The sequence below is a fragment of the Cydia strobilella genome, chromosome Z (genome assembly GCF_947568885.1).
Source record: "Cydia strobilella chromosome Z, ilCydStro3.1, whole genome shotgun sequence".
NCBI lineage: Eukaryota > Metazoa > Arthropoda > Insecta > Lepidoptera > Tortricidae > Cydia > Cydia strobilella.
The window spans coordinates 49381574-49405657 of NC_086068.1; the positions used below are offsets into that span (position 1 = coordinate 49381574).

The 24084-nt window shown below is 38.0% G+C and overlaps 1 protein-coding gene and 1 long non-coding RNA gene across 2 annotated transcripts; both read left to right on the forward strand.

Moving 5' to 3' along the window:
- The first annotated feature begins 5821 nt into the window (after positions 1-5821).
- Positions 5822-6824, forward strand: LOC134754654 (uncharacterized). The gene is made up of 3 exons (XR_010128955.1): positions 5822-5888; positions 6029-6084; positions 6781-6824. It is a non-coding gene; the product is annotated as an uncharacterized LOC134754654 (long non-coding RNA).
- Positions 6825-19898: 13074 nt separating this feature from the next.
- On the forward strand, positions 19899-22351 carry LOC134754653 (uncharacterized). Its single transcript, XM_063690994.1, has 3 exons — positions 19899-19939; positions 21784-21842; positions 22080-22351. Exons 1-3 carry the CDS (start codon positions 19916-19918, stop codon positions 22333-22335), a joined length of 339 nt encoding a protein of 112 aa, XP_063547064.1. The 5' UTR covers positions 19899-19915; the 3' UTR covers positions 22336-22351.
- The last annotated feature ends 1733 nt before the right edge of the window (positions 22352-24084 follow it).

The following is a 24084-nucleotide window of genomic DNA, read 5'->3' on the forward strand; positions in this document are numbered from 1 at the left end:
ATTTCAGAGTGCCATCTCTAATTTGCATCCGATCTAACTATACACCGTGTTTTTTTTATTTCCGTTAATTTCAAGGGTGCATACCTGAGCTTAAATCAAGTAACTTTTTTAAAGACACCGGTATTCTAATTAACTCCATTTCGGAGATAATCAATAATTTATTTTTTTCTGATTAGGCCAATACGAGCGTGTACACTTGCCTTAGGGCTTGATTACATATTGATTAGTGTTTAGTACGAGTTCATACATTTGCTACTAAACTTAAGTACTATCTCGGACGATCGATGTTCGAAATGACATTGATATGTCACAGTATTCAATTGTTTGGTTGAGTGAAATGTAATGCCCATGTTACAGCAACGCTATATGCAACATTTAATTACTTTTTATAAAAAAAAAAAAACAAAAAACAAAAAAAAAATTTTTTTTTTTAAATTAACTATGCCATTTAGTTTTCTTAAACGTACTTAACCATACCCCGAAGTTAACGGAATTCAATAAAAACACTTTATGCCTGCGTGTCACATCTACACATGCACCAGTATGTGTACTTTCGACCTACAAAATATTAGGTCTACTTGGACGCTTTATAAGAAACTTGAGAATCAGGCAAGTCAGCATAACTGATTTGCACATGAAAGAGTTCTAGGTCAGACCAAAGATAGATATAACTCCGTAATAGATGGATACAGTCTAAGGAAAAAACGTGCCTCGAAAATCAAGAAAATTTGATTCTCGTTCAGAGGGCGCTACTAGTTTTGGCCTACAGTCGTATAGATGGCGTTGACGGTTTCGTTTGTTATTTAACAATTTTAATGCAAATTAAAAAAATCATTTATCTATATTAAAATACATTCTATCGTATTTTTATAAATCTTCATTTTTAGTTTAAAAGTGTGTCGACAGATGGCAGTGAATTTACTGAGGTTACAAAATTTACTATGACAGTACCGCTCTAGTATAAGTTACTCTATGGTCAGACCATGTCAGACTGAGACACAAGTTACAGAAGACGCGTAATGCAGCATGCAGCTTTGTACACAAAGATGAACAAAGGTAAAAAGAAAAACAAATCTAAAGAGAATCAGAAGCTGCAAGTTTTTACACCTACCTAGTCTTTTACTATTTTGTATACCTACCAAATTGAAAACAATAAACATACTTGCTTTACTATAAAGTACAGTGTATGTTTTAAACATAACTTCCGTGAGACACAGACATATTAAATATATTAATAACGACTTAAAATACGTGAGTGACCCGTTATTAATATATTTAATACAGTGTATGTTTTATTTATTTATTTTGATTACATTTTTTTAAACCTTTTCTACACAATATTAGGTATATTTGTGTACTTTCGTACGTCGTAATTGTGTACTATGTACGTCCTACATAATAATATTAGGTATATTTGGGCGGCTTACAAGACAAGTCAATATTTTGTTTGATATCTTGTAAACAAAAAACAGTTACAAGAAGTCAAACAAAAATTGACTTGTAAACCGCCCAAGTAGACCTAATATGTTGTAGGTCGAAAGTACACATACTGGTGCATGTGTACATGTGACACGCACACATACATAATTAGATCGGATGCAAATCAGAGATGGCGCTTTCAAATGAGTTCCTTTAAAATGCATCAAGAGGGCTCTCTTTTCCTAATATACTTAGTATACTCTTTGGTCTTGACGTACGAGGTATATGCAACCTTTTTAATGTTCATAGTGACATTTGGTGACGTAGTTTGCATAACTGTAACTCAACTTTACGCAAAAGTAGATTGTCGATCCAATAGGGAATATTACGCGAAACTCTGCATAGGTGGCGCCACTACCACAATCTGTCGGGAAACAAGAAAATCTAAATTTCGTTATAGTTCGTTATCTAACATCTCTGTCACTCTTGCATATTCGAGCGTTAAAGAGGCAGATAGCGAAATTCGCGTTTCCCGGTAGGTCCTCTGTAAACTGAGGAATCAATGTCATATTTAATTATAAACTGAAATAAATGTCATACATATACTAAGGCTGGATCACCAGGCAGGCTTGGTCACTTTTTCTTAGTATAAGTATGAGTATGACATTTATTTCAGTTTATTATGTTTCTACTTAAAATAAAAAACAAATTAAAGTATTTTCTGTAAATAATTTAATTTGTTTTAATACTTCTAACAGTATATTTTATTATCTCTGAAACTTGTCAAACAGTATGATTATATAATAGTTCTTACGAACAGATACTTATCTCAAAGAAAACGCAAATACCTACCGTTTTGATACCTACACAAAAATACAATGGAGTGACCTTCAACGTGCCGCTCTCCGCACCGCGCGCGCCGACACAACGCTAGGGTTGCCGACGCTTCTTTCAAACACTTGGGTGTCTTAGGTACATATCTAACTATAAATGTGTCGTAAAAAACATTACCTACACCTTTAAAACAATTTAATAGTACCGACGTAGCTTGTAACTATCGTAAAAATGATAACAGTGGGTGTAAGTACCTATATTGAGAAAGTCTACTTACTTTTCATCATATGTCGAAAGAGGAAAAAACTATACTTTTTATTTGTTTTGTTGTTTCTGCATCCATCCACACTACAAGCTGTGTTTTTTGTTCGTTACGAAGACATTACTTTGGCATAGCGCGCGGTGACGTACGTGCGTGAACGCGTGTGGCAACCAACTGGCTAGCTTTAGTACCGCCGGCGGGAAGCGAGTCGTAGGTATAAATCCGAGCTCACGCGGAGAGTTCCATTTCCATTACGCGTGAAACTGTTGGTAACGACATTAATTTCGTAATGTAAACATGTCCTGCACCTATAGGGAGATTAGGGAGTATTACGGCAATCAAATGTTGTGCCGCCAGTGCTGCACTACCTTTTTTTTTTCTTTTGAGCCTGACTTGGGCTCTATGGCACTAGGGCCATTAGAGGACAGTAACTATTTGTTAATCTGTGGTAGGACTGTGTGGGGGATGGTAGCCTGGGGAAAATTCAGGACCCTTCCGCATCACACAAGACGGTTTTGCTACGCTGGAATACTCCTAGAGAGTTTTCGCTCCAGCGCAGATCGGTCTCAACCTGATCTGAGGGGCTGCACTAGCACAAACCGTGAACCATAGAGTAACTTATTATATTATACAGTGTGGAAGGTAAGTCGGGCCCTGGAGGGAAACTACCTTAAATCCTTAAGCATTTATGCAGCAGCTGCATAAACGGCTCGCAGGATTAATAATGTGTATGGGGCAGGTACTGTAAAAGAAAATACGGTACGATTTTGGTCCCAGCGTTTTCGTTCTGGATATTATGACCAACAGAACAAGCCCTGCGGACGACCGGAGACCCAAGTTGATAACAGTCATGACAGAACAAGAAAAGGAAAGTGCAGTAGGTACAAGTCAAATAGGAATTTTCGTTATACTCAAAAACAGATTCCGGACAGGGCACGGGAGTAGTAATTTGAGAGTTTGTATTTTTAAGTGTACCCTAAAAATAAATTAATCAATGAATTCATGTTGACCTCGGTGTGGAAGTGTGACTTCTTAATGAAAAAATAAATAAATGTTACGTATTATGACTGATGCTACCTTCCGATTTTCATCTCGGACACAAAATAAATCGCGTTCAGAAAATGAGCCAATTGTTCATTGAAATTTCCCTCAGAAAATATTATTCAGTTAGTAAAATATTGATCGAAATGAAAAGTAGTGTTTTCCTCTGGTGTAAGCACCATTTCCAACTTCAACTATCTTCTATACATATAATAAAGCGGAAGAGGGTCGAAAGTCTGTACATGGAAGATATTCGAAAAAAAATTGGCTGGGGATACTTAGAATCGATAACGATAACAGAACACATTCCAACAGTTTTTAGAATTTTTGTCTGTTTATCTGTTTGTCTGTTTATTTGACCGCGCTACAAATGAAAACGGCTGAACGGATTTTGATGCAAACTTTACTAATCTGTCGAAAAAATCCACGGCCAGGTTATAGGCTATAAAAATTTGAGAAATTTTACCCCTAAGAGGGTTAAAAAGGGGATGAAAGTTTGTATGGAGTTCAAGATTTATTTTAAGCTAGCAATTTGAAACTTCGTAAGAAGATATATTATTGAAATATAAGAAAACTAATTTCAGCGTTTTTGAAAATTCATCCCCTAAGGAGGTGAAATAGAGGTTGAAAGTTTGTATGGAGTTCAATTTTTTTTGAGTGCGTTACTTGAAACTTTGTATAATGGGCATATTATTATAATACAGGAAAAGTGATTTTAGCGGTTTCAAGAATTCGTCCCCTAACAGGGTTAAAAGGGGGTTGAAAGTTTGAATCCATTACAAATGCTTTGAAACTTCTTAGAAAGGTATGATAGACGATTACAAAATAACTAATTTTTACGTTTTTGGAAATTTAAACCCTCAGGGGGTTGAAAAGGGGATAAAAGTTTGTCTTGGGGTGCAAATTTTATTTAAAAATTCATCCCTCATGGTGGTGAAAAAGGGGTTAAACACTTTATCTTGATAACTATATCATTTTAGCTACTAGGCCAAGTTAGGTATCGTTTTTGTATAAATCGGGTATGCCGAATTCATTTATGATATCAAAATGACACCATTCCTGAGTGAAAACACAAAAAATATGAAAAAAAACTTTTTTTAATTTCTTTTTACGCTTAAACTGCTAAACCGATTTAGATAAAATTTGGTATAGAGATAGTTTGAGTCCCGTGAAAGAACATAGGGTAGTTTTTATCCAAAAAATGGAGACTGCGTTTGCATGGAGAAGCGGCCGTGCCCTTTCCTCTTAATAATGGTCACGAAGGTAGGTACTTTAAAAAAAAAAAAAAAAAACATTTTTCAGTAAATGTCAAACGATTTAGGACTCATACGCGTTACCATGCCTTTCCGAAAAAAATCGAATCTTTCGCGAAAGTCTCGCAATGCATTGCGGCCACAAGGGGCACGGTCTCAGGAGTCAGAAAAAGCACGGTGAGAGACTCAGTGGCGCTCTAGCCAGGCAGGTCGCTTCCCTTTCGGCTGAAACGGCAAGCCAGCGCGAGTCTCGATTGTGATCCCAAATACATCGTACGCAATAGGCGCAGATCCTGACGGAGTGTGGCGCCGGAGAAGCCGTGTTCATCCTGCGTATCCCCCTCATTCCGAGCAACTTCCCGTTCCGCTTCAAGCGCCTACAGGTCCCCGTGAGCGTCTGCTTCGCTATGACCATCAACAAGTCGTAGGAGCAGACGCTACGCAGTTGCATTTCCCACTCCGAAAACAAAAAAAAAGGGGCAGACGCTGCCCGCCGCCGGCGTCATGCTTAGACTGATTTGACTGGAGGACCGATTTGGATGACATGATTTTGATGGGAACACCCAAATATTCCGAAATACGTTTTTCCGATTTTTATAACCACGACTTTCATAATCCCGATTATTTATAAGTCCGAAATATCAAAATTACGATTTTTAAAAACACGATGGAATAAAATCACGAATGTGCTATTTCCGAAAATTTTAAATACGATTGTCACTCGACAGAAAGCTTGAAGTTCCGGTTTTACACTTTTTCGAAAATATTTTTTGTCCGAATTCCTAAATTCCGAAAAATCATTGTCCGATCGGAAATAAAATAATTCGGTATTCAGAAATTCGGTTTTTTACAAGATCGGAAAAATGAAGTCCGTGATATTCAAATGAAGACTCACGTTTTAGTAATTATTACGGGTACCTGTCGTGCCGCGTCATGTTAAATTCGGCATAAAATATTTTTGGCATAAAAATTCGGCATAAATAAATTAGACAGAACTGCGAACTCGAACTGTTGCTAGAAGTGGGTTAGGTTAGGTTAGAACTGCGACCCCCAAGAAAACGAACTGTTGCCAGAAGTGGGTTAGGTTAGGTTAGAATTGCGACCTAACCTAACCCACTTCTGGCAACTTTTTTGGCATAAAAAAAAAAAAAAAAAAAAAAATCGGCATAAATAAATTAGACAGAACTGCGAACCCAAACTGTTGCTAGAAGTGGGTTAGGTTAGGTTAGAACTGCGACCCCCCAAGAAAACGAACTGTTGCCAGAAGTGGGTTAGGTTAGGTTAGAATTGCGAACCTATGTGAGGGGTTTACCTATGTGAGAGGTTAGGAAGAGAGCCGACGACGGCGTGCCACCACTGCAACGGAGGAGCCGTAGATACGGCCCAACACACGCGCGAAGAATGCCCTGCGTGGGCGGAGCCCCGCGCTATCCTGTCCGCAGCTGTGGGAGGAGACCTCTCACTGCCGGCGCTAATACGCCGCATGGTCAGCAGTGAGGTGGTATGGGCGGCAGTAGCCACCTTTAGTGTCACCGTCCTGACACAAAAGGAGGCTGCAGAAAGAGTGCGCGAGGACGATGCAAATTCGCTCCCTCAGCGCCGTAGGAGGCCAGGCCGGCGGCGAAGGGCCTACGCAGCCCGAATGATGCCGCCTTAACGGGGACCTGCGGGTGATGGGCCGGGAGTTCCATCACTCGCCTGAAGAGGCTCTGAGCTGGAAGGCCCTCAAGTGTTCCGAGGCGCCTTCAGCGGAGTAGGCTGCTGGAGCAGTCCCAAAAGACGAGCCCGCGAGGGCAACGCCGGCGGGGTATCGGAGGCCTAAAGTCACGTTCCCGAAACCCCGCCCACAAAGCGCGCGGCGGAACACCCCAGGGGGTTTAGTCCGTGGGAGTCGGACATACCCACCTTAGGCTTCTCCCGGGCCGGTGGGATCCATTACGGATTCCCCCTGGGTAAAAAAAAAAAAAAAAGGTTAGAATTGCGACCCCCAAGAAAACGAACTGTTGCCAGAAAAGTGGGTTAGGTTAGGTTAAAACTGCTACCCCCAAGAAAACGAACTGTTGCCATAAAAGTGTAAATTTAAAAATTGGGATATTTAAAATAGGAATCACGTTAATTCGGAATAAGGGCAATTCCGAATTCGTGATTTTGAAAATCGTAAATGTTAAATTCGGTGTTTGCCACCATCGGAATTGTTATAGTCGGAATTATGTAGTTCGGAATTTACAAAATTCGGCTTTTTGGGTTTTCGGAAATATAAATCTTCGTGATTTTCATCATTCGTAATTATGACAGTCGGAATTTTGATGGGTCGAGCATTTAAAAATCGGAATGATGAAATTCGACATTCTAAAATTCGGAATAAAAATTTTCGGAAATATGTAGTGTACCCGATTTGGATAGGTACAGTCAAGGACGTAAAAATACAAAAATGGTACTGTATCGTTCGATATACACCTACTACTCTATGCCGTTTAAATCACGTCAAAAATTTGAACAAGGGCAAAAAAAAACATTTTGGAGTGTAATTTTATTTAGTGGTAGCAAAGAGGATATAATATTATAGAGCGGTACTGTCATAGTAAATTTTGTAACCACAGTAAATTCACTGCCATCTATCGACACACTTTAAAACTAAAAATGAAGATTTATAAAAATACGATAAAATGTATTTAAATATGGATAAATGATTTTTTTTATTTGCATTAATTATTTTTATTATTTTGACCCATGTTCTTTCACTGATATGCGTTAAAATTGTTAAATAATAACAAACGAAACCGTTAACGCCCTCTATACGAGAGTAGGCAAAAGGTAGTAGCGACATCTGATCGAGAATCAAGTTTTCGTGATCTTCGAGGCACGTTTTTTCCTTAGACTGTATCCATCTATTACGGAGTTATATCTATCTTTGGTGGTAGGTACATAATTGTAAAATATTTTATCTGGACTACAGTCCTCTAGCGTATCCATCTGTCAACTTTACTTTAAGTTCCGTCTCCAGGGGACAGGGAGATAAATTAGGGGTGAATTAGCCGCTTACTGACACAGACCGAATTCCACGCAGGCGAAGCCGCGGGCACAGCTAGTTATAAAATATCTCGTCAGAAATGGGCGGCTAGTCTGTATAACTATAACCTGCCTGCTGCCTACGAAGCAGTAAATAGGGTTACGTGTTCAGATCTCGGTATGGGCATTTATTAGTGTGTTTATCACTAATATATTATTATGTTCCTGAGTTATGACTTATGAATGTTATCTATGTAAGTATTTATCTGTATATTTTGTATATTGCCCCCTACTACCCATAGTACAAGCTTTGCTTAGTTTGGTCAGGTTTGGGGCTAGGCCGCTAGGCTAGGTCGATCTGTGTAAGATTGCATCCAAATATTTAGTCATTATTATTTATTACCTACAAAAGGCAGATTAAATGCCACAAAGCATTCTCTACCACTGGCAGGGAGACGGGCGGCAGTGGCATAGCGTGAAGTGAACTAATCTAACCGTGGGCAAAACCACATCTGCGAGGCCCTTTTCAATGTGTATTCCCATTATTCCCAAGGTAATAAAAAGGTTGGCTTTGCGAGGCCGTGGGCGAGGGCCCCATTCGCCCACGCCTAGCTACTACACTGACGGGCAGTGCTGCTATGAGCAAAACATCACCATGGGACAACCTAGTTCCCCCTTGGGGATTGGATGGCAGTCGTTTTTTAACCGACTTTAATTTCATAGAAGGAGGAGGTTCTGTATTCGGTTGTTGGTATTTTTTTTTATGTATGTTCACCGATTACTCCGACACCCGTCGTCCGATTTGGGTAATTCTTTTTTTGTTTGAAAGGAGTTAACTCCAAAGTAGTCCCATATTAATTTGGTTCTGATCTGATGATGGAATCCCTGAGGAATTGAGGGAACTCATAAATTTTTAAAGGCACATGTATGGTTATTTGGGTGTTTTCATAAGCAATTTGAGCATTTTCTCTCGAAAACGACCAATTTGATGAAGTGGACCAGATGACGATGATTGTTTTGATGATAGTGATGATGATTTTTTTAATGTAGGATGTTCAGCGATTACTCCGAGACCCGTGGTCCGACTTGAAAAATTATAGAGGCGTTGTTCAAATATTTCTCCTCTTATTTATCTGATGACAAATGTACATTAGAGGCTCCTAATGGGTTTCAACTCAAACATAAATTTTATATATTCGATTCCTTACCTTGTAAATAGGATGGAGTTCTGGGCCATGATTTCTTTTATAAATTCAAAACTGTAACTTTTGACTTAGAAAATTCGATTTTGATTTTGAAAAATGACTTAATTTCTTGAAAATACCGGCAAGTAACGAATCTATAATTATATTTTATTAAATACGAAAATTTTACCGAAGATAGTGTTATTTTCCCGCAGGAAATTCAGGAAAACATATTTTTAGGCAGTACGATAGTATTGCCAAAGGAAAACATCATGGAAACATTGTAAGCATTCCAATTTTTAAACCTAAATTAGAATCATTAAATAATTATACAGCTTGTACATTTAATAAATGCGACTCAACTTAAAATCGAGCTGATATATTGTTATCGCAATTGAAATTGGATCACTTGCATTCTGAGGAACGCCGGACGATAGAGTACATATGCACTAAATATGCTGACATCTTTCATTTGCCTGGGGGGACATGCTGACGACAACAAAGATATATGATATGAACAGTCTATTAATTTAAAACAGAATGCTAAGCCCGTATACACTAAGCCGTATTGTATTCTAAAAAATCTGATGAGTCAGGGAATAAATCGTGGAGATTAGTTATCGATTATAGAAAAGTTAGCGACACAATACAGAATGATAAATTTCCTTTACCCAATTTAAATGAAATTTTAGCACCTGTACAGTTCATTTACCACATAGTCCGCGAGTGCCCAAAAAGGAAGTACACAGGAGATCCTCTGGACTTACTTAAGCTAAGTGACGACGCAGCCCATTGGGTGAAGAACCTAACTATTAATTTGTAAATATGTAAAGCGACCATGAATTGTAATATGCCATAAGACTAAATAAATAAATGAAATTTTTGACTCATTATCGGGAGCTAGATACTAGATAACATTGATCTATAGGTTAATTATTATAATAACATAATTATACAATATTATAAAAACTTAAATAACATAATAAGCTAGATATATATATAGATAGATAGATTTATTGGTATTGATTATACACTGTCAACATTTGATCTAAATGAATTACAATAAAGTCAATAGGTATATAAATTTCCAATTATCAAGTTACAAATTATTAATCAATACACACTTAGATCTTAGCCATACACACTTAGATCTTAGATAATCATAGTATCAAGTAAAATCAACTCTGGAAAGCCGAAATCTAACTGATTTTACGTCTAGCACTGGGCAGTGGCAAATGAAACGCCTAGCGCGTTTTCACTTGGTACGACTGTGGCAATGTCGGGACTCGACTATGAAAAATGCTTCATTTATTTAGATGACCTCGTTATATTAGGAAGAAATTTATCACCACATCAGTGGGTAAAGGCTCTCTTGATTGTTCAAAAACTGATAAGAAAGTTGCATTTTATTCACAAGTGAGGCAAAGTAATCAAATGCAAATTTTGAGTTGTTTTCTTAAGTTTGCTGGTAGAAATGACTTAAATTATGACTTTGAATGATGAATATTAATAACATTCATTTTGAATCGATTTGCTTTGATTTTGTTGGATATATTAGAGTTAGTATTTTCCTTGTGTTGGTGTGGTGAAAATAGTTATTGTTATACGAGGGTGCAAAGTTGTATTTTACCCGCGAGTGTGGAATTGAAACACGAGCAAGCGAAAGGATTCTATAGTATCTCAAAAACTATACAAGATATATCGAAAAATTTGACGGAATAAAACTTGTAACAAATTAAATCACTTTTTATTTTGTATAAGTGGACATGTCGCTCAGACGCTTAGTTTCCGAGATATAATCGAAAAACCGAAAAATGGAACCTTCAAACCCCCCTCTCCCTCCGGCACCAGGGTGACCAGGGTTACGGGCGGGGACTTTTGATATGTTCGCCTCCTAACTAGTCCAAACAAAGCTACAAAGTGAAAAATTGTGTATCAAGCATTTCCCTCTATAACTTTTTTTGAGCATTCATTTCCTGGCCTATAACTAATCTGATTTTTTTTAAATGCAGTAAGCGGAGTTAGTTTTAAAGGAAACGTTCTTTTATTTACTTAAAAATACATATTAAAAATTCTAAAATTATCTTCAATGGACTTGGAAGTAATTAAAGTTCTAATTTTTTTCTGGTAATTCTGACAGGTTGTCCCACAACACTTATTTTTATAAAACATAATTTTTATAAAAAAAAACCGACTTCAATGGGGGATGCCGCTGAAAGTTTACTTATTGTTGATGGTGCACTCTTAAATTCCAGACAATGAAATGAAAAAGACAGCATATTTTGCCTAATTATCCTAATCCATCTTTTGCCTAATTTTGCATAATTGCCTAATTATTATAATATTGCCTAATAATGTAGAAAAGGAGGTAAAACCACCCACTTTTCTAGTAGCATTTCGTTTTTGTAAGGGTCGCAGTTCTAACCCTTTTTTTTTTTCTTTTTTTTTTTTTCCTTTTTCTTTGCCCAGGAAAAATCTTCGAAAGATTCCCCAGCGCCAGGGGGAGGCACTGAGGATATGTGAGATTTCTACTCACTAAAAAACCTGGGGTGTTCGTCTCTCTGCCTTTGGGGTGGAGTCACGGGCACGCGGCGTCACTCATCCGCAACCCCACCAGCAGCTGCCCGTTAGGGCCCATCACCGGGCGGATGTTTGCCCGAAACCACCATTAAGGGCATGTCCGAACACTTGACATGCCTTCCAACCCGAGGACCTCTTCCCTATGGGTGACAGACGCCCCCGTGTCTGCCACCCGGAGGTCGATGTTAAGGTGGCAAGCGTCTGTCGTGCGCAGCACGCCTGCGTCTGGTTCTACGGCGGCGCATTGGGTCAGCCTCAACCTGGATTTCGCGCTTGCGCTCGGCCGCCTCCTTTTTAGCCATGACGTGCTCTGAATAATCCAGCATCGTCTGCCACACCTCTTCACCAGACAGCATAGCCTGCACTATGGCTGGCAACGACAGATCTTGCCCAACACGGGCAATCACCTCCTCTCTTTCGACGCCCCAGACCGGGCACTCAGCCAGTGTGTGCTGGGCCGAGTCTTCGCGTGCTCCGCACTCGTGGCATACCGGGGTCGGCTCTCTTCTTGCCTGTTTATGCATTTCGTTTTTGTAAGGGTCGCAGTTCTAACCTAACCTACTTTTCTGATAGCATTTCGTTTCTGTAAGGGTCACAGTTCTAACCTAACCTAACCCACTTTTCTAGTAGCATTTCCGGGTCCGGGTCTGGGTCCGAATCCGAGTCCGGGTCCGTGTCCGGCTGTCCGGGTCCAAGTTTGGGCCAGAGTTCGGTCCGGGTCCGTATCCGAGTTGGGGTCCATGTCCGAGTCCGGGTCCAAGTTTGGGTCTGGGTCCATAAGGAAGAGAACAAATCGCCAAACGTGAACTATGTGTCATTGAAGAGTTCCATTCTGATCATCATCAGCAGTTCCACTTCATCAAATGTCACTTTTTTAAATGTAAATGCTGGATTTGTTGATGAAAATACAAAAATCACAATATGTATGCCTTTCACATTTGAGGAGTTCCCTCGGTTCCTCGTGGGTCTCATCATTAGAACTCGAGCTTGACAAAAATATGTCTTAAAAACTTAAGTTGCTTAACAAACATAAAGAAGAGGACAAATCGCCAAACGTAAACTATGCGTCATTAAAGAGTTCCATTCTGATCATCATCAGCAGTTCCACCTCATTGAATGTCACTTTTTAAAATGGAAATGCTGGGTTTGTTGATAAAAATACAAAAATCACTATATATATATATATGCCTTTCACATTTGAGGAGTTCCCTCGATTCCTCATGGATCCCATCATCAGAACTCAGCTTGACAAAAATGTTTCTTGAAAACCTAACTTGCTTAACAAACATAACGAAGAGGACAAATCGCCAAACGTGAACTATGCGTCATTAAAGAGTTCCGTTCTGATCATCATCAGCAGTTCCACTTCATCAAATGTCACTTTTTTTAATGTAAATGCTTGATTTGTTGATGAAAATACTAAAATCACTATATGTATGCCTTTAACATTTGAGGAGTTCCCTCGATTCCTCATGGATCCCATCATCAGAACTGCGTTTTGACCAAAACGGGACCAATCTGTATGTATATACTTACAATCAAAAAAGAATTTTCAAAATCGGTCTAGAAATGACGGAGTTATGGAGTAACAAACATAAAAAAAAACCGAATTGATAACCTCCTACTTTTGCAATCTTGAAGTCGGTTAAAAAATCGAATACCAGGGCTTATAATTGCCGTAAAATTACCTAACCATGTTCCGGTCATCCAACTGTATCTTTACTACGAGTTTGACACTGACATATTTTTGCAAGCGTGTGCGTAACTTACGTACTTAGCATCTCGCTCGTACTGGCATATTAGTGCGAGCGAGATGTATATAAAGTAAATTACGCAGACGTTAGCGAATATGTCAGTATCAAACTCGTGGTAAGGCTACTGGTTATTATTAGTAGGGTCTGTACGGTTATCGATGGTTATGGTTTTACGGAACATCGTCATCACCATCACCATCACCACGGCTGCTGCTGGTATTGAGGATTGGCGAAGGCAACATTAAATACAATTAATGGAATTTTTCTCAAGAGAAAAAAGAATAAAGTTTAAAGGGTCAATATTCCTTTTGAATTGAATGCCATCATCATCTTCTTCGAGTCTTTTACAGTTTTTTTTTAAAGCGCTGGTGGCTTAGCAGTTAGCGGTAAGGGCGTGCGACTTGCAATCTGGAGGTCGCGGTGTCAAACCCCGCCTTCGTACTGTACCAATGAGTTTTTTGAAACTTATGTACGAAATATCTTTGATATTTACTAGTCGCTTTTCGGTGAAGGAAAACATCTTGCGGAAACCGGACTAATTCCAATAAGGCCTAGTTTCCCCTCTGGGTTGGAAGGTCAGATGGCAGTCGCTTTCGTAAAAACTAGTGCCCACGTCAATTCTTGGGATTGGTTGCCAAGCGGACCCCAGGCTCCCATGAACCGAGGCAAAATGCCGGGACAACGCGAGGAAGATGATGATGACATTCCATTTTTTCTAATTTTTTATTCAAATTTCAGGATCAATTATACAAACATATACTACACGCGATTACATAAACAATATTGACCAGGTTCGATTCCCGGTTATGTATGAGAGTTTAAAAAAAAGTTTGAATGTCACTATTATTAAATCTAAAATCGACGCCATGGTTCCTACGAACAGATTTCGCTATCTCTCATAGTTTCTGAATTCTCCATACTGACCCATTTGGATTGATCACCCTGTATAACGCTATTATTTGAGCGATGTCCGATTTTTAGGTGAAATCCCACGCTGTAAATTGCATTTTCACGATAACGAAGATTATGTTTTCGTTATTAGTTTTATTACAATATTGTTCTAGGTCTGTAAAGTCGCAGCGCTCGATTGTATAATGTCTATGCCAGGGAAACTTGCCCAGCCCTTTGTGAGGTGATGTGTGAAGGTGAAGCCGGCGCCCGCCTGCTCGACGCGAGGTGTCTGCTCGTCAAATATGACCTTTGCAACATAATGCTGAATTACGTTATTTACGTTTCATCCTATACTTTGTTGATTTTAAGCTACCTATCTACATCTTCTTCTTCTCAGCATGTTTACGTCCACTGCTGGACATATGCCTCTTTCATGTCTTTCTAAAGTGTTCTGTACGCTGCGCTTCTATGCCAGGTCGGCCCTGCTGTATTTTTGATGTCGTCCTATCTACATATAATCTGTAAACAGTTCCCATTTCGAATAGTGCAGCAACAGGATACAGAGTAGTATTTAACTATATCTACATCATCTAAAGCTAAATTACGATACAAGTGCGAAAAATAGGAAATTCGAAACGTGTGGCGATAAATTAAAACACGACCGAAGGAATTGTTTTAAATCGACACGAGTTGCAAATTACCTATTCGCACGACGCACATGTATCGTACAACGGTTTACAGTAGGTACATGTATGTACAGTCAGATGCAGAGAGAGGTGACCCTATGGCCCTTTTAATTTTCGACATAAACACTACCAAACCCAAGAAAATTAAAGAAATCTGCGGAAATAATTCGTGTAGTTTTGAAAATTGGTATAGTTGTACCTTGTGGTGTCCAGATGAACATACTAAAAGTCCTCGGGGGTGGGAGGTGTGCTGAGGGTGTAGGGGGGGTCGAAGATATATTTTTTCAGATTTTTGCTTGTATCTCGAATATCTGTACGAATAGCATTATAATTTCTTCGAACAAAAGTTTCTACATAAAATGTTCTACAAATTAGGTTATATTTATTTTTACTCTACGATCAATACTTTAGGAGCTACAGGGTGTTTAAGTTAACAAAGAGATGAAAAATAGACGAAATAAGAAAACGTCGTTTCTTCGTAGTTGTTCATCATAACTGAAATTTTTAGTATAGAATAAGCAAGTTGAGTCACCTGCTGATCAAAAATAAAAATAAACCGGCCAAGAGCATGTCGGGCCATGCTCAGTGTATGGTTTCGTACTTCCGTAGTTACCCGCCTAGCAAAAACTCAAAAATGGCTTCACCTATCAGGTTTGCTATAGTTTTCCTTAAAAGCCTTTAATAAGCTTTGCTTTCACGATTTATTTCATATTTTTGGACCCATGGTTCAAAAGTTAGACCATGGTCCATGGTCGAGAAGTGGGGATGAACTTTTTTTTTCGCTTCAACCCTATATTGTGGGGTGTCATTGGATAGGTCTTTTAAAATGAATATGAGTCTATACGAACATTTTTTTGATAAACGTGATATTTTGCGGAAATATTCGCTTTGAAAGAAAAAATTATGTTTGTGAGTCACTCTCTAACTTTTGAACCACGAGTCCAAAAAATATGGAAAAAATCGTGAAAGTAGAGCTTAGTAGAGAATTTCATGGAAAACTATAGCGAATCTGATCGGTTAAGTCGTTTTTGAGTTTTTGCAAAAAGTATATTTTGACGGATGGATAACTACGGAACTCTACACTGAGCATGGCCCGACATGATCTTGGCCGTTTATTTTTATAATTGATCAGCAGGTGACTAAGCTTGCTTATTCTAAACTAAACATTTGAGTTATGATGAACAACTACGAAAAAAAGACGTTTTCTTAAATCGTCTATTTTTTATCTCTTTGTTAATTTAAACATCCTGTAGCTCATAAAGTATTAACCGTAGAGTAAAAATGAATATGACCTAATTTGTCGAAAATTTTATGTAGGATCTTTTGTCCGAAGTAATTATAATGCTATAATGCTATTCGTACAGATATTCGAGATATGAGCAAAAATCTGAAAAAAGGTACCTTCAACCCCCCCCCCCACCCCACACCCTCACCACACCCCCCACCCCCGAGGACTTTTAGTAGGTATGTTCATCTGTACACCACGAGGTATAACTTTACCAACTTTCAAAACTACACGAATTATTTCCGCAGATCGCCCATTTTCGGCTTAATTTGACGTAGCTACACGTAATGTGCTAATTATCGCACTAGTGCGGTAAAGTAGCACCATATGTACTGTAAATTATCTGAAGTACCTACTATTTATATAATATATATAAAGTTATATAAGTAGAGCTTTCCAACACTGTAAGCTATTTCGGGAAACAAAGTGACGGAAGACGGACACCTACAGTATAAGTAACCGCGACGATCTAAAATATCAACTAAAAACCGGCCAAGTGCGAGTCGGACTCGCGCACGAAGGGTTCCGTACCATTAAGCAAGAAACGGCAAAAAAATCACTTTTGTTGTATGGGAGCCCCACTTAAATATTTATATTATTCTGTTTTTAGTATTTGTTGTTATTAGCGGCAACAGAAATACATCATCTGTGAAAATTTCAACTGTCTAGCTATCACGGTTCATGACTCGCAAGCACCGAGCTTGACTTGACTTGAGATTGACGGGGGCAAATCTGAACTGACGTTTAATAGTGCGAGGACAAATTAAATTAATTTTATTACTTGATATCGATAAAAATAACGTACAACCGTTGTGTAATTTTAAGAATGTGAAATAATGGTATATTGCAAGCTAAAATAAAGTTTAGCAAGTCCGGGTTAAATACGTCTTGGTTTTTAGCGACGCTGTTATGCCTTTTGCTTTTTATATGCCTTTGTACGGAAAACTTTTTTTTCACCTCAGCAGCTCGAACAAGCCTAGTGCGACTCCAGGGAGTGAAACAAAGTAGTTTTTTAATTTAGTGAAGGCCATGAACTGCCACTTCATACTTTTTTTTCTCTGTATTATGCTGTGTAATTCGAAATACATTTTAACCTTTAATATATTCTCACTACTGAGGTGAAAAATTATGTGTGCAACACGAGAGCAAAGTTATTTTACATCTCGTGTTTTTGAGTCCCTCGCTTTCTCGGGACTCAAAATAAACACTCGCAAGAAAAACCAACTTTCCTCTCTTGTCGCACAAATAAATATTTCGTGACATATGAATTTTACATTTCTTGCAAAAGCAAGTCGTACCTCTATCTTCTATATCTGAATGGTTCCATGAAAATTAACGATCTTTTTTTCTTGCGAGGTATTTTTAACCGACTTAAAAAAACAAAAAGGTAGCCGTAATTAATCGGAATGCTAAATAATATTGTTGTACTAAATTAATTATTTAATATAATTTCAATACTTGTGACAAGTGACTCGACACCGTCAATGTCAGATATCGGTTGTTTATACTTGTGATAAGTATTAATGAAAGAGGTTTGCACACAATATAATGTATTCAAACTTAGCCATTAGCCATTTTGATAATGATGGATAAAATTGTTTTATACGATGTCGATAAATTTAGTCGATTTTTAATTAATCACTCGTCAATCCGGTGTTTGTATGAGACACAGCCTGGTGACAGACGGACAGACAGACAGCAGAGTCTTAATAATAGGGTCCCGTTTTTACCCTTTGGGTACGGAACCCTAAAAATGATAATATTGATGTGGAATGCATCTGAAAATCTAAACGCTGCGGCTCGAGGCGTAGTTTCTATTACTGAACACGAGCGCCTTGTATGGTGGCAAGGTGGCAACATTTATTGCATGTGAGTAATCTTTGTTAAGAAAAAACCGCCCAAGTGAGAGTCGGACTCGCCCACCGAGGGTTCCGTTCAAGTTTAACTTCTTTTTTATTTTGTTTTTATTATTTACAAATTTATAGTCTTCAGCTTTTTCCCTGTACATACTTGTTATGTAGTGTAAGCCCATACTACTTGCCAAATTTTATAATCAACAGGAAGTACCCTACACATTTTGATTCCCTTGAGAGTGTCGAAATATACGTTTTTTGCAGCATAAACGGCCGTGTCTTTTTTAGGGTTCCGTACCCAAAGGGTAAAAAGGGGACCCTATTACTAAGACTATCCGCTGTCCGTCCGTCTGTCAACAGGCTGTATATCTGATGAACCGTGATAGCTAGACAGTTGAAATTTTCACAGATGATGTATTTCTGTTGCCGCTATAACAACAAATATAAAAACAGAATAAAATAAATATTTAAGTGTGGCTCCCATACAACAAACGTCATTTTTTGCCGTTTTTAGGGTTCCGTACCTCAAAAGGAAAAAAACGGAACCCTTATAGGATCACTCATGCGTCTGTCTGTCTGTCTGCCACAGCCTATTTTCTCCGAAACTACTTCAACTTAATTGGTCCAGACCAATTAAGTTGAAATTTGGTATACATATATAAGTTTGTGACCCAAAGACGGACATGTAACATAAACAACTGAATTTTAAACATGGGGGCCACTTTTGGGGGGTAAATGGGAAAATTAAAAAATAAAGTTTTTCAAACTTTATTGTACTACATATCAAAAATGAAAGAGATCATTGTGAGAATCTCAAATATATTTTTTTTATAATTTTAGGATAAACAGTTTAGAAGTTATTCAAGAAAATAGGCAAACAATGACCATTCGGACCATTCCCCCTCTTTATCTCCGAAACTACTGGTTCTAAAAAAAATACACAAAATAGACACACACAATAGAATACACCTATAGATGACAGGAAAACCTATTAGAAATGTGCAGTCAAGCGTGAGTCGGGCTTAGTTAGCTTAGATTTTTTTTAGTTAATTACATTTCACTCACGTTTCACATAAAAAATATATTGTGTAAATTGTGTAACGTACGGAACCCTTGGAACGCGAGTCCGACTCGCACTTGGCCGGTTTTTTTCGTAATGGTCCGGAACCCTTCGTGCGCGAGTCCGACTCGCACTTGGCCGTTTTTTTTACGTTAACTTAGAAGAGTTAGTAGTTTGATGTTTTCACAACTTCAACGGACTGTATAGTGTAGACCTGAGTAGGTATATGATTATAATTTCAACTCGATACCTCCACGCGTTCTTAAGGTCTTGACGGACAACAAATTAACCCAGGTAGCAAAATGACGTCAAATGACAAAATGTAGCAAAATGTCGCTGACGTCATTTGACGTCATTTTGCTACCTGGGAAGTGATACATAAGAGTTCCGTTTTTCCTTTTGAGGTCCGGAACCCTAAAAAAACATCATAAACATTAATAGTAATTTAATTACGTACTTTTTCTAAATATTATATACTTATGCAAAAGTGTTAAGATTCATGGCAAGTATACAATATAAATTGAATATAAACATTTTTAGTAATGCATGTAAACTATTGTTTTAATTATATTACAGTTAAATTGTAATTGTAATTTAAGTCAGGAACAAAATTACCTATGTTTAAACAGAATGTTCAAGTCTTTTGACGCCGGCTGTACATTTACGACCATTCCTATTTCCTACCTACTCGTAACATGGATAAAACGGTTCCGCTAATTTAACATTCAATCAAATTAGCGCAATATTTGATTCATAAAAGGGTTTCGAGTATACTTACCTAACCTAACCAATTACGTTTTCACCATGGCACCACTGAGGTGTGTAACTGTAAGTATTAGGTAATTTATGTAGGTACTTGAGTAAGTAAACTTAATTTAAATGCAAAATCCTAAAGTAACTCTGTCTGTCTGTCTGTTAGGCACCTCTTCACGCTTAATGCTTAAACCGCCGAACCGATCTGGGGGCACGGTAGTGCCCCCGCCAAGTCGAGCAAAACAAAGAGGCACGGCCGTACCATCCTTTTCTAGAAGCCATTCAGGCAATTTTCAACGTCCTGTAATTTTGTACTGGCTAAAACTGGAACCCTAAATTTTCAGTGATGTAGGGCATAATATGGCTTAGATATATTCCCAAGAACATTCAATTTGAATTTGTAGTTTAAGAATTATTGCAAGTCAAAGTTCCTTGGTTTTGTCACTGACACACTCACTCACGATCATCAGAATTTCTAAGGTACTTCTAGCAGACCCACAAGTTTCATATTTTAAACATAAGTAGTTTTTAGCTTATCAAGCCATGAAAAACCTAAAAATATATCAGTCACGTTTTAAAGATTTAAGAACTGCATAAGTAAGTTTAAAATCCAATATAAATATATGCTATTACAGTTACTTTTGCAGTTCCTACAAATAGTAGGTACAGTAACAGTCTACGATGTACGATGTGAGTATGAAGATGTGTATAGTTATAATATGTGTATAGTATCAGAATGGTATGGCTAAGAGTATGGTAAGGATAAGAACATGGGTTAGCCGGTATAGGTATGTATAGGTACATGTATAGTTGGCCATACCTATGAGTATTGTATAGGTATGATTATGAGTATAGTGTGAGAGCCAGTGGCCACACTTTGGAACTTATGAATCCAGGAAAATTATCTTTGCACCACTGCTGCTTCTCCAAGGCGACTAGAAGAGTAAATTCTGTCATTTTGGTGATTATGGGCCTGTTCAATACAAAAAAGTTTTTCATCGGTAAAAGGTACCTACATTTTCCCAGTTTTCAGTAGCGGCACGTTGCTTAATCAACCGACATCTCTCCAAGCGATCTTTTTTTTTTATCCTCAAGGAGTTGTGCTTTACGTAGCTCGTATGCTTTCAAAAAGACTGTAGTGTTAATTCTTAACTTATTTTGTACTAGTTACGTAAGTACTTGATAATAAAATAATTAGAAAATACTTCGTCAACGTATTTTTGGACCACCCTGTAGTGCTTTTGACAATATAAACTTTTCTAATGTAATCTTATGGCGTTTATCATCTGTTTGACATAACTGTCAGCGAATGACAGATTGCGCGATTATATTGACAAAATAATTAATTTTTCACCACACCCTGGTAGTCTCTCTTGATTGTTCAAAAACTGATAAGAAAGTTGCATTTTATTCACTTGTGAGGCAAAGTAATCGAATGCCAATTTTGAGTTGTTTTCTTATGTTTTAAATTTTGTGTTTCACTCGGTGGCAAAATTTGTTTAACCCTTGTGCCTTGAAACCCTCGCAACGCTCAAGATTCCGTTTTTCGAATTTCAATTTTGGAATCTCGCTTGCTCGGGTATCAATATTAGCACGAGAGGTTAAACAACAACTTTGCCCCCTTGTAAAACAAAATAACTATATCAATTTTATCATTTTAAGTAAAGAGATTGTTAAATGCGTCTCCGCCAAGGGAAACGTCATCTGAGTACGGTCAAGTAAACTTAATTGTAACAAGACCGAAGTGATCCCAAAAAAATGGGCATACATGATACAACTTCTCAAAAATATGTCCCATAGTTCTTAATTCCCTGACATAAGAGCTATGGGACATATTTTTTAGGAATGATAAGTGCACCCATATTTTATACACTTGACTGTATATACCTACCACAAAATAAATTTTGAATTTATTACAGATATTATTGGGACTTGTACTTTATATTGAGGCGCAGACAAATACAACGGATTTAAATAGGTAGGTAATACTCCTGCAAATATTATATTATTTCTTGCAAATGAGTGGAAATAACACTCCGCCGAAAATTACCTATTTCCTAGCCTTTGTAATAATGTGTTGTTTTTGAAGTTTCTCTCTCTCTCTCTCTCTCTCTTTCTCTCACTCACTCTCTATTTGACTTCCATTAATTTAGCCCCATTGTAATATCAACGATTAAATTTTTAACTGTTGTTAAATTCGTTTGTCTATCAACAGGCCCGTGAGCAGCAACGACACTGAGCGGCCCGCGCCTCATTACGTGCTACCAGCGCTTCGTCGAGCGGTGCTTATTCTGCAAACTGACAACAACACGTCCCTAAGATCTTCAGATTATAACTCTCTAAAATATATAGAATACGACGACGATGGCGCCTTGTTGAATGAAGTTTTTATGTATAACTTAAAAGACGTCGCCAATTTCTTCGAAGTATATCTCGGCACTAGAATATGTTATAATGTTTGCAACAGTTAATAAATAATCATTCTGTTTATTTTTTTGTGTAAAGGTAGTAGTAGTTAGTCAGTACCCGAGGTAAATAATTATTATTATTACCGATTAATATTTACACTAAAGACGGAAAAATATGGTACTATTCCTTTCGGCTATTAATTAGTCATTAACTTATCTGTGGTCGTACACGCAAAGGGACGTCAATGTGCCTAACCTTTAGGGCCCTCCACACTCGTGCGCGAATCACGGCGCGAAGCCAGTCTGGAGTCTAGTTCGCTAATCAGCGAAATCGAATCGAATCGAGGGGGTGAAATGGGGGGGGGGTGAAAGTTTGTATGATTAAAACGAAAAACCGACCAAGTGCGAGTCGGACTCGCGTTCCAAGGGTTCCGTACATTACAAAATTTAAACAATGTATTTTTTATGTGAAACGTGAGTGAAATGTCTTTAAAAAATCCGTAGGGGTCGGATCAAAAACTAAGTAATTAAGCCCGACTCACGCTTGACTGCACTTTTCTAATAGGTTTTCCTGTAATCTATAGGTAAAGATCTCTTTTGTGTATTTTTTCAAAATTTTAGACCCAGTAGTTTCGGAGATAAAGGGGGGGGATGGTCATTTTTGTCCTATTTTCTTGAATAACTTCTAAATTGTTTATCCTAGAATTATAAAAAAAATATATTTGAGATTCTCACAATGAGCTCTTTCATTTGATATGTAACAAGATATAGTTTGAAAATTTTTAAATCCCCCCAAAAGTGGCCACTATGTTTAAAATTCATTTGTTTACGTTACATGTTCGTCTTTGGGTCACAAACTTACATATGTATACCAAATTTCAACTTCATTAGTCCAGTAGTTTCGGAGAAAATAGGCTGTGACAGACGGACAGACAGACAGACGCACGAGTGATCCTATAAGGGTTCCGTTTTTTTCCTTTTGAGATACGGAACCCTAAAAATGGCAAATTTGTACCAAAAAAGGGCAAAACTCCATGAAACAAGCATTAAAACATTATAATCATACTTTAAAAACGCCAAATTCAGTATTTTGGAAATATTTTTAATCTTTGACTGGCCATAGTTCCATTTATATGAAAATCGTCACCGCCACGCGCTATAAACTATTTTTTTCCTACAAAAAATGTATAAATGCCTCATTGGTAATGATGTTTCCAGAATGAAGAATAAATGGGCTACATGGTCCAATTTTTTATTTAGTGCATATCACCACACTGTAATTGTAATAGCCAAAATTGTCACAAAAAATTACATTACATTTTAATTTTTTGTACATAAATAACTTTTTTGTATAGAAAGATATAATTATTATTTCATACATGAATTCCTCGTCCCTAAATTATACGAAAATGATATATAACTTGCCCTAGTTGCTAAGAGCAGGAAGAAATATAGCATAGATTGGACCTGGGGAGCCGACCTTTTCACCCCCCCCCCCCTCCCCCCCCGGGGGTATGCACGGTACGATATCGTGGCTACCGGGCCAAAACAGTTTTGTTTGACCTAAGGAACAATCGTGCCAAGCGGCATCGCCTGAGACAAAAGTGCATACTCAAGGCGCTTACATACCCTAATATTTGCTTTACTCTTTGGCGTAAGGGTTCACTCAGTCGTCCATGGCAGTGGCTTGGCATCCTAGTGAGTATTAAGGCTGGCGTCCACTAGACTCGCCGAGGCGAATCGAATCGAATCGCAATAATTCGCCTCCTATATTTTCTAATGCAACTGCGTCCATTGACGGGCGCGCCGCGG

Bases quoted from the DNA above. Each gene is read 5' to 3' on its own strand.
- LOC134754653 (XM_063690994.1), top strand. From the start codon at position 19,916: ATGGCACCACTGAGGTGTGTAACT. The intron at 19,940-21,783 runs GTAAGTATTAGG...AATTTATTACAG, and splicing joins CACCACTGAGGTGTGTAACT to ATATTATTGGGACTTGTACT. The intron at 21,843-22,079 runs GTAGGTAATACT...GTCTATCAACAG, and splicing joins AATACAACGGATTTAAATAG to GCCCGTGAGCAGCAACGACA.